Below are 15,689 nucleotides of genomic sequence, written 5' to 3' on the forward strand. Positions count from 1 at the left end.
TTGCGGAAATCAAACTAAGGTCATGGAGCCACATTGAGCAAGCCCCTTCTGTGTTTTGAAATGAGAACTTACTGTGTTGCTTAGGCTTGATTGGGAGGGGGACGTTCAAGTGGTCTTCCCTCAGCCTCTCCAGTAGCTAGAACTTTAGGGGGGCAGATGTGTGCTACACTGTGCCTGGGATGAAGTTTCATTTGTGTATCTACTTAAGTCAGTATTTTAGCCATGGTGTTGGGGACACAGCTCCAACTATGTAGCCCAGGTTGATTTTTTTTTTTTTTTTTTTGGACCTGGTAATCCTGATACCTCTGCCTCACTTGTGCTATTATGAGCATACACAGGAGTTGGCTGAGCTATAAAAGCTTTATAAAAGCTGACTCAGTAGGTGGAGGCAAAGGGTCAGGAATCAGTATCATCTTTGGCTGCATAGAAAATTCTAGGCTACCCAGTACCTGACTCAAAAATAAACAGATTGGCTGGAGAGGTGGCTCTGAAGTTAAGAGCACTTAATGCTTTTGTGGAGGACCCAGGATTGTTATCCAGCAGTCTTGTGGAGGCTTACAACCATCTATAACTTCAGTTCCAGGGGATCCTGTGCCCTCTTTGGAACTCATCCTTGGGTACCAGGCATGCTTGTAATCCTAGTACTTTGTAGGTGCAAGGGTCTAGCTTCTACTATGTAGCAGAATTCAAGGCTAACCCAAGTTATCCAACAACATCCCAAAAAACAGACACATGGCTAGAATTAAGCTCCAAGAACTTAATTGATTCTCATAGTTATATTATGGGGTGTGTGTGTGTGTGTGTGTGTGTGTGTGTGTGTGTGTGTCTTCCCATGTATGTTGATTCTCATAGCTATATTATGGTGTGTGAGTGTGTGTATGTGTTCCCATGAATGTTGATTCTCATAGCTATATTATGGTGTGTGTGTGTGTGGGGGGGGAATCAAGATCCCATGTATGTATGTGTACCACTTGTGCCTTGTATCTTTGGAAGTCAGAAGATTGTTAGGACCCCTCGAAGTTTGGAAATGTCTGAGCTGCCATGTGGGTGCTGGGAACTGAACCTGAGTCCTTTGCAAGAACAACTGCTCTTAATTTCTGCATCACTTCTCCAGCCCTTTGCAATAGATAACTTTGGCATGTAGTTTTGAGATGGGAACAGGTAAACAGAGGTTATAGAATGTAACTTCCTTCTTGGTGACTGATAACCATGCTCTTTCTCACTGGGCCCCCTCCCAACCCCATCCCCCCCTTACTTTTTGAGACAGGGTTTCTCTGTGTAGCCCTGGCTGTCTTGGAACTCACTCTGTAAACCAGGCTGGCCTCAAATTCAGAAATCCACATGTCTCTCTGCCTCCCCTTCCCCCTTGAGATTAAAGGCATATGCCATCACTGCTGGCTTGTGTTATGTTTTTCTTAATGACCCTGCCTTTTTTTTTTTTTAAAGATTTTATTTATTTTATGTATATGAGTATATTGTAGCTGTACAGATGGCTGTGAGCTTTCATGTGGTTGTTGGAAATTAAATTTCGGACCTCTGCTTGCTCCCGTCAAGCCTGCTCACTCCGGTCGACCCTGCTTGCTCAGGCCCAAAGATTTATTATTATAGATAAGTGCACTGTCTTCAGACACACCAGAAGAAGGAGTCAGATCTCATTATGGGTGGTTGTGAGTCACCATGTGGTTGCTGGCATTTGAACTCAGGACCTTCAGAAGAGCAGTCAGTGCTCTTACCCACTGAGCCATCTCGCCAGCCCAACCCTGACTTTCATTTCAGAATGCTACCAATATTTTTCTTAGTCTGTTTTGTTTTACATTTTATCTTTTCATATCACAAATTACATAAATACTATCTTCCAATTTTCATTCATCTTAAGACCTAGAAGAATTAAATGTTGGTCATTAGTGATAGTGTTTAGCTATTTATTTTACTTTTGTATGTCTTAGTATACAGATGAGGAAATATTTGGCAGCTATTTGAGAGTAGCTGTCAGCAAGTCAAGATTAGCAAATGAAAAAGTTTACTAAAATAGATGGTATGTGCAAACAATGTTTTCATAACAGCATTCAGCAATTCAGTATTTTTCTGTGTACACATTAAGACTTTCAAAAATTTTGACTAGATTATCAAGAGAATTTAATAAACTTATGTATGTGTACTGTGTGTGCCTGTAAGGCCAGAAGAGGGTAGTGTTGGATCTCCTGAAGCTGAACTTACTGGCACTTGTAAACTGCTTGATGTGGGTGCTGAGAACAGAACTCTGGAAGATCAGGGAATGCTTTTAACCACAGACCTGTCTCTCCAGTTTTACTAAGAATAAGAACAGTATTTAAGAATACTTTGTTGTTTTACTGTAAAGAAAACCTTCCTGGAATCAAGACCCATTGTTTCTCAGATACTTGATTGAATTAGCATCACTTATTAAACTCTGGGATTTGGTCTGCATCTAAATTTATCATTTAATTTTGGATATGCAGTTGATTGTACCAGGTGACTTTTTTTTTAAAGATTTATTTATTATATATAAGCACACTGTAGCTATCTTTAGACACACCAGAAGAGGGCATCAGATCCTACTACAGATGGTTGTGAGCCACCATGTGGTTGCTGGGAATCGAACTCAAGACCTCTGGAAGAGCAGCCAGTGCTCTTAACCTCTGAGCCATCTCTCCAGCCCTAGTTTCTATTTATTAAAATGGTTTTTGTGTGTATGTGCGCATGTGTGCGTGTGTTGCTACTGTTGTGCCATAGTGTCATGTAGAAATCAGAGGACACCTCATGGGAGTCAGTTCACTCATGGGTATCTTGCCAAAGCAGGTTTTTTTTTTTAAATATTGTAAGTACACTGTAGCTGTCTTCAGACATCCCAGAAGAGGGCATCAGATCTCATTACGGATGGTTGTGAGCCACCATGTGGTTGCTGGGATCCAAACTCAGGACCTTCAGAAGAGCAGTCAGTGCTCTTACCCGCTGAGCCATCTCGCCAGCCCCCCTCCCCCCTTTTAAAGATAGGATTTCATGTAGCTCAAGCTGACATCAAACGCCCTCTGTAGCTGGAGGTGACATTGATCCACCTGCACCTGTAGTCTCAAGACTACAGTGTACCTCAAGACTTAGAGGTACAGTACCATGTCAGCTGTTGAGTAGTGTAGTTAGAAAGGAAATGTAGCTGAAAACAAGAATGGTGGGGCTAGCTCGGTGGTGGTGGTGGCATGTGCCTTTAATCCCAGCACTTGGGAGGCAGAGGCAGGCGGATTTCTGAGTTCAAGGCCAGCCTGGTCTACAGAGTGAGTTCCAGGACAGCCAGGGCTACATAGAGAAACCCTGTCTCAAAAAACAAACAAACAAACAAACAAAAAACAACAAAAAAAGAATGATGGGGCTAGAGTTGTAGTTCAGGTGGTAGAGTGAGTGCTTGCCTGGCACACATGAAATTGTTCAGTCTCCAGGACTGCATAAGCCTGGCAGAGAGCTATGTGCACTCAGGAGGATCAGTGGTCAGCTATCATAGTGCAAGATGAGTTTGAGGCCAGTTTGGGAAGCCTGAGACCTTGTCTCAACAAAAGAAAACCACAGGAGCTGAGAGGAAGGGAATGACGATGTTAAGTCAGAAGCTCTGTATATCATCAAAGGTACTGACACAGGGCTCGTGCACCAGACCTTAGCATAGTTTGGGTTAGAAAACTGGAACCAGAGTATACAAAGAGCCTTGTTATACTTCTAAGGGTTGCTTTTAGCAGGCACGTTGTCAACGCTAGAACACTTGCTGTGGTGCAAACCTGTGGAGTCTCTCCTTCCACTTTGGCCTGAGTTCACCAGTTGATTATTATGTCCCTGCCTTTACTTATTTATCTGATCATCTTTGTGTCAGCATTGAAGTGGTGGGATGGCTCAGGTTGCATATCTCTCTCTTTCTCTCTCTCTTTCTCTCTCTCTCTCTCTCTCTCTAAGATTTATTCATTTATTTTATATACACATAAAGCATGTATATAGTGAGCACACTGTAGCTGTCTTCAGACACATCAGAAGAGGGCATCAGTTCTCAATACAGATGGTTGTGAGCCACTGTGTGGTTGCTAGGGATTGAACTCAGGGCCTGAAAGAGCAGACAGAGCTCCTAACCGCTGAGCCATCTCTCCAGTGCTCAGGTTGCTTTTTTTTTTTTTTTTTTTTTTTTTTTTTTTTTTTTTTTTTTTTTTTTGTTTATTACTATTTTATGTGTATGGATATTTTGCCTGCATGTGTATCTATGCACCACATGCATACTGGGAATTGAACTCTTGCCCTCAGGAAGAACAGCCAATGCTTTTGATTTCTGAGCCACCTCTCCAGACCTTGGATTTCTTTTCTATGTTTTATGGTGTATTCTTGTTGCCTCAGTAGAGTATTTGTCAGTGTGATATAGAAGGTACAGGATGCTCAGATGAAAAAAGGTTGCCTTATCTCTGTTTCTAGATATCAACAGCAGCATGACCTCTTCACTTAGAAGACTGGTTTGTTTAAAATTCAAGCTGCCTGCGGTGGTGCATACCTATCTATTTCCAGTATTTGGGAGGTGGAGAGAGGAAGGATGAGGAGTTGGAAGCCTGCCTAGGGCATTATAAGACCTATTGCAAACAACAGCATAAAACTCCATAAAACTTAATATTGTTATTAGATTATTGATGAGTTTTCTATATTTAGTAATAGTTCTAATTTTGCCTACCTGATCATTGGTTTCTTTCAGTTTGTGTGAATTTCATGGACTTAATTTGAAAACAACTTAGCACCTGGGCACTTAGTAACTTCCTGTAGAATCCATTTGAAGGCAGCTGCTGCTCATGTGGAACTCTCAACAAACATTTTCTTCTAATTACTCCCCTTAAAGGTTCACATTGTGTGAATGCATTATTTTGCACTAATATTTACATGCTTCCTCATTCATACAATCAAAACAGTTGAACTTTTGTGTGTAACTGGAGTGTATGTATGACAGAAATCAAGCTCTGACCTGCAGAGGCTAGTTTGGTCATCCATCCCCAGTATGCCAGGCAAAATGACACTTTTTTTCCCCCCAATTCATATTGGGAAAAGGGACATGTATCCAGTGACCTCAAAACCACCACTTTTGGAGTACTAATAGGAGTTTATAAACAAGGAAGAACTAGGGTAATGCATCCCTGGTTAGGGTGTGTTCTGGTTGAGCTTTGTCTTGGTTGTGGTTTGCAAGGAGGTCTGGAGCAATCCTTATCACTCATCATCAAGGGGCTCAGACTGGTTTATACAAAGTGATTATTGTCTGTGGTTTGGAGGTTTGAGGGGGGGTTCTGGGGTTTTGTTCTCCCTGGTTTCCAAGGTGATTGCTGATGAAGGACAGTTACTTAATCCTTGCTTTCTTCCAAGTGAAGGAGACATGCTGATGGGCAAAGTATGGCTTTCTTCTTGGTTTTGGTTTCTTTGTGTGTGCCTGCAAGCATGAATAGGGTGTGATATGTGTGTCCACCTGTGCATGGAGATGTCGGAAGACAATTTTGTGCAGTCAGTTCTCTGCTTCTACCACCTTTACTATGGCTTCTAGGGATCTGGTTGCCAGGCATCTGTGGCAGGTGCTTTCACCCAATGAGCTATCTTGCCAGCTCTCATCCTGATTGTAGTTACTATCTAATAGGTTCAGGTGATAAGGGGGGGAACTCTTCCAGAGGTCCTGAGTTCAATTCCCAGCAACCACATGGTGGCTCACAACCATCTGTAATGAGATCTGGTACCCTCTTCTGGTGTGTAGGCATACACGCAGACAGAACATTGTATACATAATAAATAAATCTTTTTTTAAAAAGTGAGTATTAGAGATTTTTTTGAAAAGCATCTAAGCTCCTGTTTCAAGTGGATCCATTATTGTTTACCATTAGTCATAGAAAGTACAAGAAAACTCATAACCAGTCAAAATTCTATTTAAAGTCATACTAATTTTTTTTTTTTTTTGGAGACAGAGCCTTCTCTGCCTAGCCAGCCCTGGGATGTCCTGGAATTTACTGTATAGACTAAGCTATCCTTGAACTCAGAGATCTGCCTGAGTGTTGGGATTAAAGATCATGCCTAGTGCCTAGTTTGTCTTTGCCTTCTTAATGATACCTAATTTGATAGCCTTTTAAAACGTTGTTTAATTGGCTCTAATTAAAAATTTTTTAAAGGAGATATTTTAGTGTGGATGTATGCATGTATGCATATTCACCGGTGTACAGTGTACAGAGATCAGAAGATAACGTGGGGCAGTCTGCTCTCTTTCTACTATGTGACTTCATGGTTTGAACTCAGGTTGCTAGGTTTGACAGCAAGCATATTAACCTGCTAAACCATCTAAAGTAAATGCTACACTATTTTGTTTACATTTTCTTGTTAATTTCTAGCAAAGAACGGCTGTCTGTGATGGTGATTTTTATTCTCTGTCTCTGTATCTCTGTCTCTATCATACATATACAAAATCTCTTGTGACCTTGGCTGGCTTACACTCAGGGTTTGTGTTTTGGTTTTATTGTTCTGACATTAGCCAGATTACCCTTAGCTTCAGTTTCCTGTCATCCTAACTGCTCTGGCCTTAGGAATACTGATGACAAGCCAGTATGACCTTCAGTTCTATTAGGAACTATTGGATTAGACCCTGGAGTAACTTGTCAGTTTCATAATAGGTACAAGTATCATTTAGGTATTTTACATTTCCTTTGTAAGACTAATCCAGTTAGGTCTAGTTGATAGAATTAAGTTTACTGGGCTGTTAAGGAAATACACCAGGGGCCATGAGATGGAGTATTTAAGATCCAATTTTTACCTGGTCATAGAGGTTATATTCCTTTAATCCCATCAGAGGCAAAAGGGCATATTTCTGTGCATTCCAGGACTTTGTCTCAAAAGTGTGTGTGTGTTTTATATCAATGTTTGAGTGTTCTGGTGCCCTTGGAAGCAAGAAGAGGTTGCCAGATCTCCTGGGACTGGAGTTAAAAGCAGCTGTAATCCTTAATGTGGGTGCTAGGAATTGAACTTGGGTCATTTGCAAGAGCAGTAAGAATTTTTTTTTTCTTTTTTTTCTTTTTGATTTTCAAGATAGGGTTTCTCTGTGTAGCCCTGGCTGTCCTGGAACTCACTCTGTAGACCAGGCTGGCCTCGAACTCAGAAATCCACCAGTCTCTGCCTCCTAAGTGCTGGGATTAAAGGCGTGTGCCACCACTGCCCAGCAGCAGTAAGTGTTTTTAATGCTGAGCCATTTCTCTAGCCGTTAAAAGTTTCTTTATTAAGCTTGGGATTTCAGATCAGGGTCTTTGGAAAAATAAATTTTATTAAAGTGTGTTATGTGTATAGATAGGTGTTCAGATCAGGGTCTTTGGAAAAATAAATTTTATTAAAGTGTGTTATGTGTATAGATAGGTGTTCTTGAGTGCAGGTACCAGGGAGAAGGGTGAGGCATTGGATCTCCTTAGAGCTGGAGTTAGAGGTTGTAGATGGTTACCATTTGTCTGGCATACATTCTAGAAATGGTTCCATTCTTTGCAAGGACAGTATGCACTCTTAACTGCTTAGCCATCTCTCTTGCCTCTCACCCAAAGGTCTCAAAGAGTGTGCTATACCAATTTCAACCCCAGTTCTTTAACATCTTTATAATTTTCTATTATTTTAGGGGTTTTTGTTTTGTTTTGTTTTAAAGACAGGCTCTCATTTGCCCAGGCTGCCTTTAGAGGAGGATGAGCTTGAACTCCTGGTTTTTCATGTCTCTGCCTCTTTAAATGCTAGTGGTAGTAAAGTCACGTGCCACCATGCCAAGATTCACATCTTGAATTAATTAATAGAAATGGTCTCAGCTGGGTGGTGTTGATGGACAGTTTGGGGAGGCAGAGAGTGTCCTCTGAGTTCAAGGACAGCCAGGTCTATACAGAGAGACCTGTCTCAAAAGCAACAACAAAACCCCCAAAAGAAAACCATAAAACTGGTTTCATTGTGTAACCCTGGCTGACCTGAAACTCACTAGACTAGACTCTTAACACATAGTGAATGAAAATGACCCAGAACACAACAGGTCTAGTATATTTGATTTAACGTGTTTATGATGTCTGCATATTATGCTTCAGAATTTTTATGCATAGTGATTTTCAGCAAACTATTGTCCTATCCTTCAAAAGTTTTATAGAGGGGACTGGACAGGTGACTCAGTGGTTAAGAGCACTGGCTGCTCTTTTAAAGGTGCTGTGTTTGTTTTCTAGCAGGCACATAGCAACTCAGAGCTATCTGTAAGGCTAGTTTCAGGGGATCTGGTGCCCCGCATTCTAGCTTCCAGCACTAAGTATGCATGCATGTAGTGCATAGACATATGCAGCCAAAATACTTATACCAAAAAAAAAAAAAAGGAAAGAAAGAAAAGAAAGCTAGCTGGCTCTTAGGGTCAAGTGGAGTATCCTTTAATCTCAGCAGGCACATATAGGAGGATTTGTGAAAGTTTGGTGCCAGCCTGGGATATATAATAAGAACCCTGCTTTTCTCCTCAGCCTCTTAAAAGACAGTTTCAGAAAATGTGTTCAGGCTGTACAAAATGGCTTAGCTGGTAAAGGTCCTTGTCATGAAGCCTGACAGAACCTGGTGGATGGAGAAGAGACTCACAAGCCTGTTACCCCAAGTAGTGATCTAGTCAGCTGCAGAGATTTCATGAAATGTTAAACCTAAGTGAAGAATTTTATGTTAATAGGTTAGTGGGAGTCCTTGAATGGCCATGTTGGTCCAGAATTGAGTCAGGCAGCTTTTGTGGATAACTTTGAAGACTGGTTAGGGTTATGCTTCCGTTGATGATATTAAGAGAGTAGTTTTTACCTACATGGAGGGCTTCATAAAGCACCTGTAGACATTCAGAGGAGATTAGGCTCTGGATTCATGGTGATGCTTGCTGTCCCTGAGTCTGTTGCATAAAGGAATAGAAAACTTTAAAGATGAAGGGCCTGAATGAATTTGCTGGGATTTTCAAAATAAATGATTCATACTGGTCATTTAAGAATTTATTAAAAATTAGGTGGCTCAACCAAGTATCTGAATACAATTTATTCCTCCAAAGAGGGCAGTCAGAACAACTAAGAAGGAACTAGAAAGAAGATGGAGTAGAAGTTTAACATCATTAGCCCTTATGAAAATGCAGACCAAAACCATCGTGGAGCTGAGAGCATAGCTTAATGGTTGAGTGCTTATCTAGCTTAATTGGCCTGGGTTCAACCATTTCAGTAACTGTAAAGAGGTAGACTTTTGAAACATAGAACTCAGGTTGCTAATTTGGAAAACACACTTTTTTTTTTTTTTTTTTTGAGACAGAGTTTCTCTGTGTAGCTGTGGCTGTCCTGGAACTCTGTAGATCAGGCTAGCCTTGAACTCAGAAATCCACCTGCCTCTGCCTCCCAAGTGCTGGGATTAAAGGCTTGTGCCACCACTGCTCGGCTCACACTCTAATTTTTATGAGACAGCTTCTAGCTAGCATTCCTAGTGCAAGGCTGACATGCACTAAGAATTGTAGCATGAACTATATTGCATTTGGCTTAATATAGCTTAATTCACTGTGTGATAACTTGACTAATATATACTTAATTTCAGGGAATTACTGTGTACCTCTGGTGCTTGTTAAAGTATAGATTCTTGCCTCTTAATACTAGGAATCTGAATCAGTAAATCTAAAGGTCTAGTTGGTAATAGACCTTTGTAAAACCACCTTTCCTCCTTTATCGTAGGTACTCTGTATTTATTACGTTTTAATTTTTTCTGTTGTTATTCATAAACTGTTAGTATTTATTTATTTTTGTTATCCTTGGAATATCTCAGATTATCGGGCCCCTTTTCTTTGCTTGCCATCTAGTGGTAACAAATAATAGTTAACAAAATTTATACCAGCAGAGGAGTTCAGAGTGAATCATCTCACCCTTTCCTCCTAAAACAGGCTGTCCTGTGCTTGGTGCTAGGATTATAGGCAAGAGCCACTGTTACATAGCTTATTTTACTTTAGATGTTAGGTTCCCTGACATCTAACTCATTGATGGCTTAGTTTTCTGAGATTGCAGGCATGCAGGTGTGCTTTCCCCTCCCCATTGCTTGACTTGACTCATTTGATGATTATAAAGTTATTTTTAGTTGGAAAGGATATATGCTCTAGATTAAACCCAGGGCTTTTGTGTTCTAGCTGGGCCAGACAGGATCTTCCTATGTAGCTTTGTTTGGTCCCATACTTTTGTAGCTCATAGTGGATTTTGAACTTAAGGCAATCTTCCTGCATCAGCCTCCCACCTCTGGATTTCCAGCCCCCCCTAATTATCTCTTGTTTTCTGTTAGCTTTGCAGGGGGAAAAAGATAACCATGAAAGGGATGGGTCAACAAAACTTGTTAAAACTATAGTCTCCTTTTACCATTTCCTGCATAGAAATGGTGGAATCAATGAAGAAAGTAGCAGGGATGGACGTGGAGCTGACAGTTGAAGAACGAAACCTTTTATCTGTTGCATATAAAAATGTGATTGGAGCCAGAAGAGCATCTTGGAGAATAATCAGCAGCATTGAACAGAAGGAAGAAAACAAGGGAGGAGAAGACAAATTAAAGATGATTCGGGAGTACCGGCAAATGGTGAGATTGTTAACCGGTTTGATATGATACTGTGTTTTTATTATTTTTTGAATATGTATGGGCATTTTGTCTTACCTATCTCTGTATCATGTGTGTACGTGGTACCCTTGAAAGCCAGAAAAATGTGTCAGATCTCTAGTACTGGAGTTAGAGGTGGTTGATTGTAGGCTGCCGTGTGGATGCTGACAGTTGAAGCCAAGTCCTGGAAGAGCAGCCAGTGCTCCAACAGGGTCTCTTTTTGTAACCCTGGCAGGCCTAGAATTCATGATGCTGTCTAGGCTGCTTTAAGCCTCCAGTGCTGTATTTATGGTACTGTACCACCACATCTAGCTTGATAGCATGTTTCTTAAAGGAAGAATGATTGTTTCTCAAATATAGGCATTGAGTTAATTTGCAGTTTGAGTACCATTAATTTCTGTATTTCTGTTAAAACTGATAAACTTAACTTACATCGAGAACAGGTTTATCTTGCTCATAGTTATAGAGGTTTCTGTCCTGGATTGAAATGTATCTTGACTGGGCATTTTGGATGACAGTGACAGGATACATGTCTGATAGCAAAACTGCTTTTATCTTGAGCTAGGAAGCATAAAAGACATCCAAGCCAAAGTAGTATCCAGAAATAGTAACATTTGTGACAGAAGTAACAGGGTGGTTTTTCCTTGAATGCCCTAAATTGTTGCCTTTTATGTTTATATTTAATACCTGATAGAGAAAGGAGCCGTTTCTTTTGATTGTCTGGCTAAATCTCAGGCCAAAAGCTTTAAGTAATTTTAGGTCACCACTTAGTACAAACTCCATAAGTATATATGTAAATGTATTTTGTATTTTTAGCTTTTTATTTAATCTTGATTAAGAATTACAGTATAGAGAGTATTTTGGGATAAAAGCAGAGAACTGTTTGTTTTAGAAGTTGCACTGGGGGAGATATCCCACAGGGAGGCACAGTACTCAGAATTAGGCTTGGGCTGCACACTGTGCCACTGAGTTCAACATAGGTATTAAGTTTTGAACAACACATGCATACAGAACAAATGGAACACTAACTTTTTCTTTGGTTATTGTAAAGCACTTTATTGACTATTTGCAGTGAACACATAGGACAACTTCAGTTTTTACATTTATTTGTGTATGTGAGGGGGTTGCCATGGTGCACGTGTGGCGATGAGGACAACTGTGGTCTTTCTGTACTAGGTGGGTCTCAGAGCTTGAACTGAGGCTATAGCCTTGGCTCTGAACACCCTACCTACTGAGCCATCTTCCCAATTTAATATTTGTGTGCCTCTGTGTACTAAGTAATTGGGTATAAATACTAATGAAACTGAATTACTCTCTTTATGGAGACTCATTCTGTTTTTTGTTTGTTTTTTAATAATGATGATTATTGGGGCTTTCAACATTCTCAAAAGAAAGAATTTCTGAAGTTACTTCAGATGGGCTGTAAGTGTATGTATATTTTAAAATGGGGGCCTACTAGTCCAGGGTAGAACTTTTGTCCAGCATGAATAAGTCTTTGGGCTTAACCTTAGTAACATTAGAAGTTAAATAACCCTGGGAAGGTAGCTATTATATATTTTTTTAAAGATTTATTTTATTTTATCTTATGTGTATGAGTACACTGTAGCTGTACAGATGGCCGTGAGCTATCATGTGTGTGTGGCTACTGGGAATTGAACTCAGGACCTCTGCCGGCCCTGGTCACTCCGGCATAATACACTGTAGCTGTGTTCAGACGCACCAGGAGAGGGCGTCAGATCTCATTACGGGTGGTTGTGATCCACCATGTGGTTACTGGGATCCGAACTCAGGACCTTCGGAAGAGCAGTCAGTGCTCTTACCCGCTGAGCCATCTCGCCAGCCACGGTAGCTATTATATTATCCCAATTTATAGATGATAAAAATGGACATACAGCTGGCTTAAGGAACATGCCAGAGGTGTTACGGAGATAAGTTGGGATTGTCATTACCCTCATACTTTAGAACAAAGAATATAGATTGACAGACAATTTGGTGTTCCTCAGGTATGAGAAGACTAAGAAAAAGTGTGGTTAAGACTGTGGGATGTGGATGAGGAGACAGGGGAAGTAACTGGTCATTTGTGAGATGAAGATAGTTTGAAGTCTTGATAAGCCTCTTAGTAGTAGTCAAGGGATGGATTTGATTGCCCTGGGATAGGGTAGAAAGTTAGGGCTGTTGCCCATGGCAGGTGAGGAAGAGTAAATTAGTGGTTTCTTTACTGTGGTGATGTGTCAGGTGCCTGGAGAGATGAACTAGTTTTGTGAACAAAGGAGAAAGGCATGGAGAGGTATGCAGTGGTGTCAAAGCTGAGTATAAGGTTTCAAGGAGAGTTTTGGAGTGATTGTAGCTAGTAAGGATCTAAGAGAATGGCAGACTTGGTCTAGGTTGAAAAGCCACAAACGAGAGGTGCAGGCAGTCTTGCTGAGTTAAGGACAAGAGCATAGATGAAAAATGGGGTCATTCTTTTGAAATGTTTCATTTCATTGAAAATGGAGAGCAAGATGAAGATGTTTGTGAGAAATTAGCCAAATCACCTTTCCTGACTAAGGCTGGAGGAAGTGTAAGCTGGAAACCAGGAACCTCCAGGCAGCCTGACCCTCCAGTGCAATTTGTAAAAGACTCATTTTTTTTATTATATTTATTTCTTACATCTTGCCATCATAACAGATAGGAGCTTATGGGTCAGTTGCACAGGCCAGCATGTTACATAGAGCACAGTAATACCGTCTTCAGGAAGTCTGAGCTATGGGATGTCATTTACCGTACTTGTGTAGAAAGTCAAACTCCAACATGTGTTCAGAGATGCCGTATGCTTTAGACAGTTCAAACCAATAGAGAGACACATGTCAATGTTTAATTTGGCCTACAGATTCTTTTGCTGTTGTAATTGGTTCTTGATCTCTACAGTAGAGTGAGTGATTGTTGAAACATTGGTACTGAAGACAAAAGTTGACTTGAGTTTTGGCTTTTTTTTTTTTTTGTATTGGAACTGCTTTGGTTCAAATCTTGCTACCTCCTCAAATATTTGTTGTGGTGCTGGGATTGATCCATTCACTCTCCTGTTTTGTTTTTGTTTTTGTTTTTTTAAAGTTCTTGAAGTTCTTGCAAGTTGGTAGCCTTTGGACAAATGTTCTATCTTTAAAATAAATGAATACGGGCTGGAGAGATGGCTCGGGGGTTAAGAGTGCTGGCTGTTCTTCCAGAGGTTCGAGGTCCTGAGTTCAATTCCCAGCAACCACATGGTGGCTTGCAACCAGCTATAAAAGGATCCAGTGCCCTCTTCTGGTGTGTGTACAGTGACAGTGCACTCATAAAATAAATAAACATAAAAAAACACAAAATAAACATAAAATAAATAAATCTAAAATAAAAATGAATGAATACACACACACAGAGCTGCTTTATTGGAGCAGCTTATAGGCCGTGGCCCAAGTAGTCCAATAATAGCTGTCTCCTGACATAATGGCCAAGGATCTAGTAGTTGTTTTGAGACTAGATGCTTCAGCAACCCCAATCTAGTGCTGGAGTCTGTGAGGTGTATAGAGTTTTCACTCTACATTGAAGCGTCAGAGCATAGATTCTAACACCAGGAAGGAATGGTTCAGGAGAGATGAAGTTGCCAGTGTGAGTGGGGGCAGCAAAAGCACCATCCTTCTTCATTCTTGTCTTAAATGAGCTGCCACCAGAAGGTATGGCCCAGGTTTAGGTGAATCTTCTAACCTCATGTGATCTGGGATGGGTTTCCCACCTCACGTTGACTATTTGGAATTTAGTTATTTCCAAGTATAGTCAAGCAGACAACCAAGAGTAGCCATCACAGTTGGTACCTTATAATGGGAATTAGTAGTCTGTGTTTATATATTCCTCACTGGTGATTCTTTAGGTGAGCTGTGGGGGTCATGCATGCTGTAAAGACAGCGAGGCCTTTCCATACTCTTAACCATTTCCTGTCAACGTAATGTTTAGGTCTAAGAATTTGGAGACATGCATGTTTTGTTTAAGACTAAGTTCTTCAGATTAGACTCAGGTAGAATATAATAAAGACTTTTGAATTGCCAAAGTTAATTTGATGATGTTTTCCCTCTCTAGGTTGAAACTGAGCTCAAGTTAATCTGTTGTGACATTCTGGATGTACTGGACAAACACCTCATTCCAGCAGCTAACACTGGCGAGTCCAAGGTTTTCTATTATAAAATGTAGGTTCTATACTGGAAGGGAAAATGTAAGATTTAAAGTTGGCCTTAGAACCATAACTTTTTAAATGTAGATTTTCAACTTGTATTTAAAAATAGCTGAGAATTTGGAGGGTTAGTTACCAGAACTTAAAGTTTTAATTAGTTGAAAGCACAATGCTAATGAAGAATTAATTGTTGTAGTTGAGATTGTTGTGACTGTTGTACAAAGTACCTGTACAAAATACCTAGCTTGTCATTGTTGAGCTCACCCTTCCTTCTCCCACCCTTAGCCCGCCTATTCCTGAATGGGATGGTCCACTATACTTAGTTTATTTTGAGAGGAGGTCTGTGTATTCCTGATTGACCTGGAACTCTGTAGATTGAGATCTTCTCAGATTTCGAGTAATCCTGTCAACTTTTCCACAGTGCTAGGGTTATATGTTACTATACCCTGCCCTGGGTTTTTGATTTTGTGGCTTCCGAATTCTTAGCTAAAGTTTCCCATTTCACAGTATAATAACTTTCTGTATAGAAATAAGGCTGAGAATAACTCAGGAATAGTGGGGGCTCCATGTGTGCTGAGGGCTCCTGGGCTCCTGACACTGAAGTGATGGCAGGAAATGTGTTTGCGGTGAGTGTGTGCCTTTGGAGAGACTTATGTACTAGTCAGGTGATTTTCATTTTTTTTTTCTTCAGTTATTTTCTGAGGTAGTTTGCCAATAATTTAAAGCAGGAAATCCTTAAGAAAGATTTCCAACCTGATGGATATTGAATTTTGTAAAGTTTCTTTAAAAATCTATAACTTAAGTGTTAACTGTATTTTATATACTACATGGTAGAGAAAATTTCCATGCTGTAAGAAGGACTGTTTTCTAATTGTGTTTT

At 40.4% G+C, this 15,689-nt stretch overlaps 1 protein-coding gene across 2 annotated transcripts in view; it reads left to right on the plus strand.

Moving 5' to 3' along the window:
- Window positions 1-15,689, plus strand: part of Ywhae (tyrosine 3-monooxygenase/tryptophan 5-monooxygenase activation protein epsilon) — a 37,287-nt gene that overhangs the window by 11,811 nt on the left and 9,787 nt on the right. For both annotated transcript variants that reach the window (XM_031354134.1, XM_031354135.1), the window contains exons 2-3: window positions 10,412-10,611; window positions 14,719-14,825. In XM_031354134.1, coding sequence (XP_031209994.1) covers window positions 10,412-10,611; window positions 14,719-14,825 — 307 coding nt within the window. The remainder of the gene's footprint in view (window positions 1-10,411; window positions 10,612-14,718; window positions 14,826-15,689) is intronic.

The sequence above is a fragment of the Mastomys coucha genome, unplaced genomic scaffold (genome assembly GCF_008632895.1).
Source record: "Mastomys coucha isolate ucsf_1 unplaced genomic scaffold, UCSF_Mcou_1 pScaffold5, whole genome shotgun sequence".
NCBI lineage: Eukaryota > Metazoa > Chordata > Mammalia > Rodentia > Muridae > Mastomys > Mastomys coucha.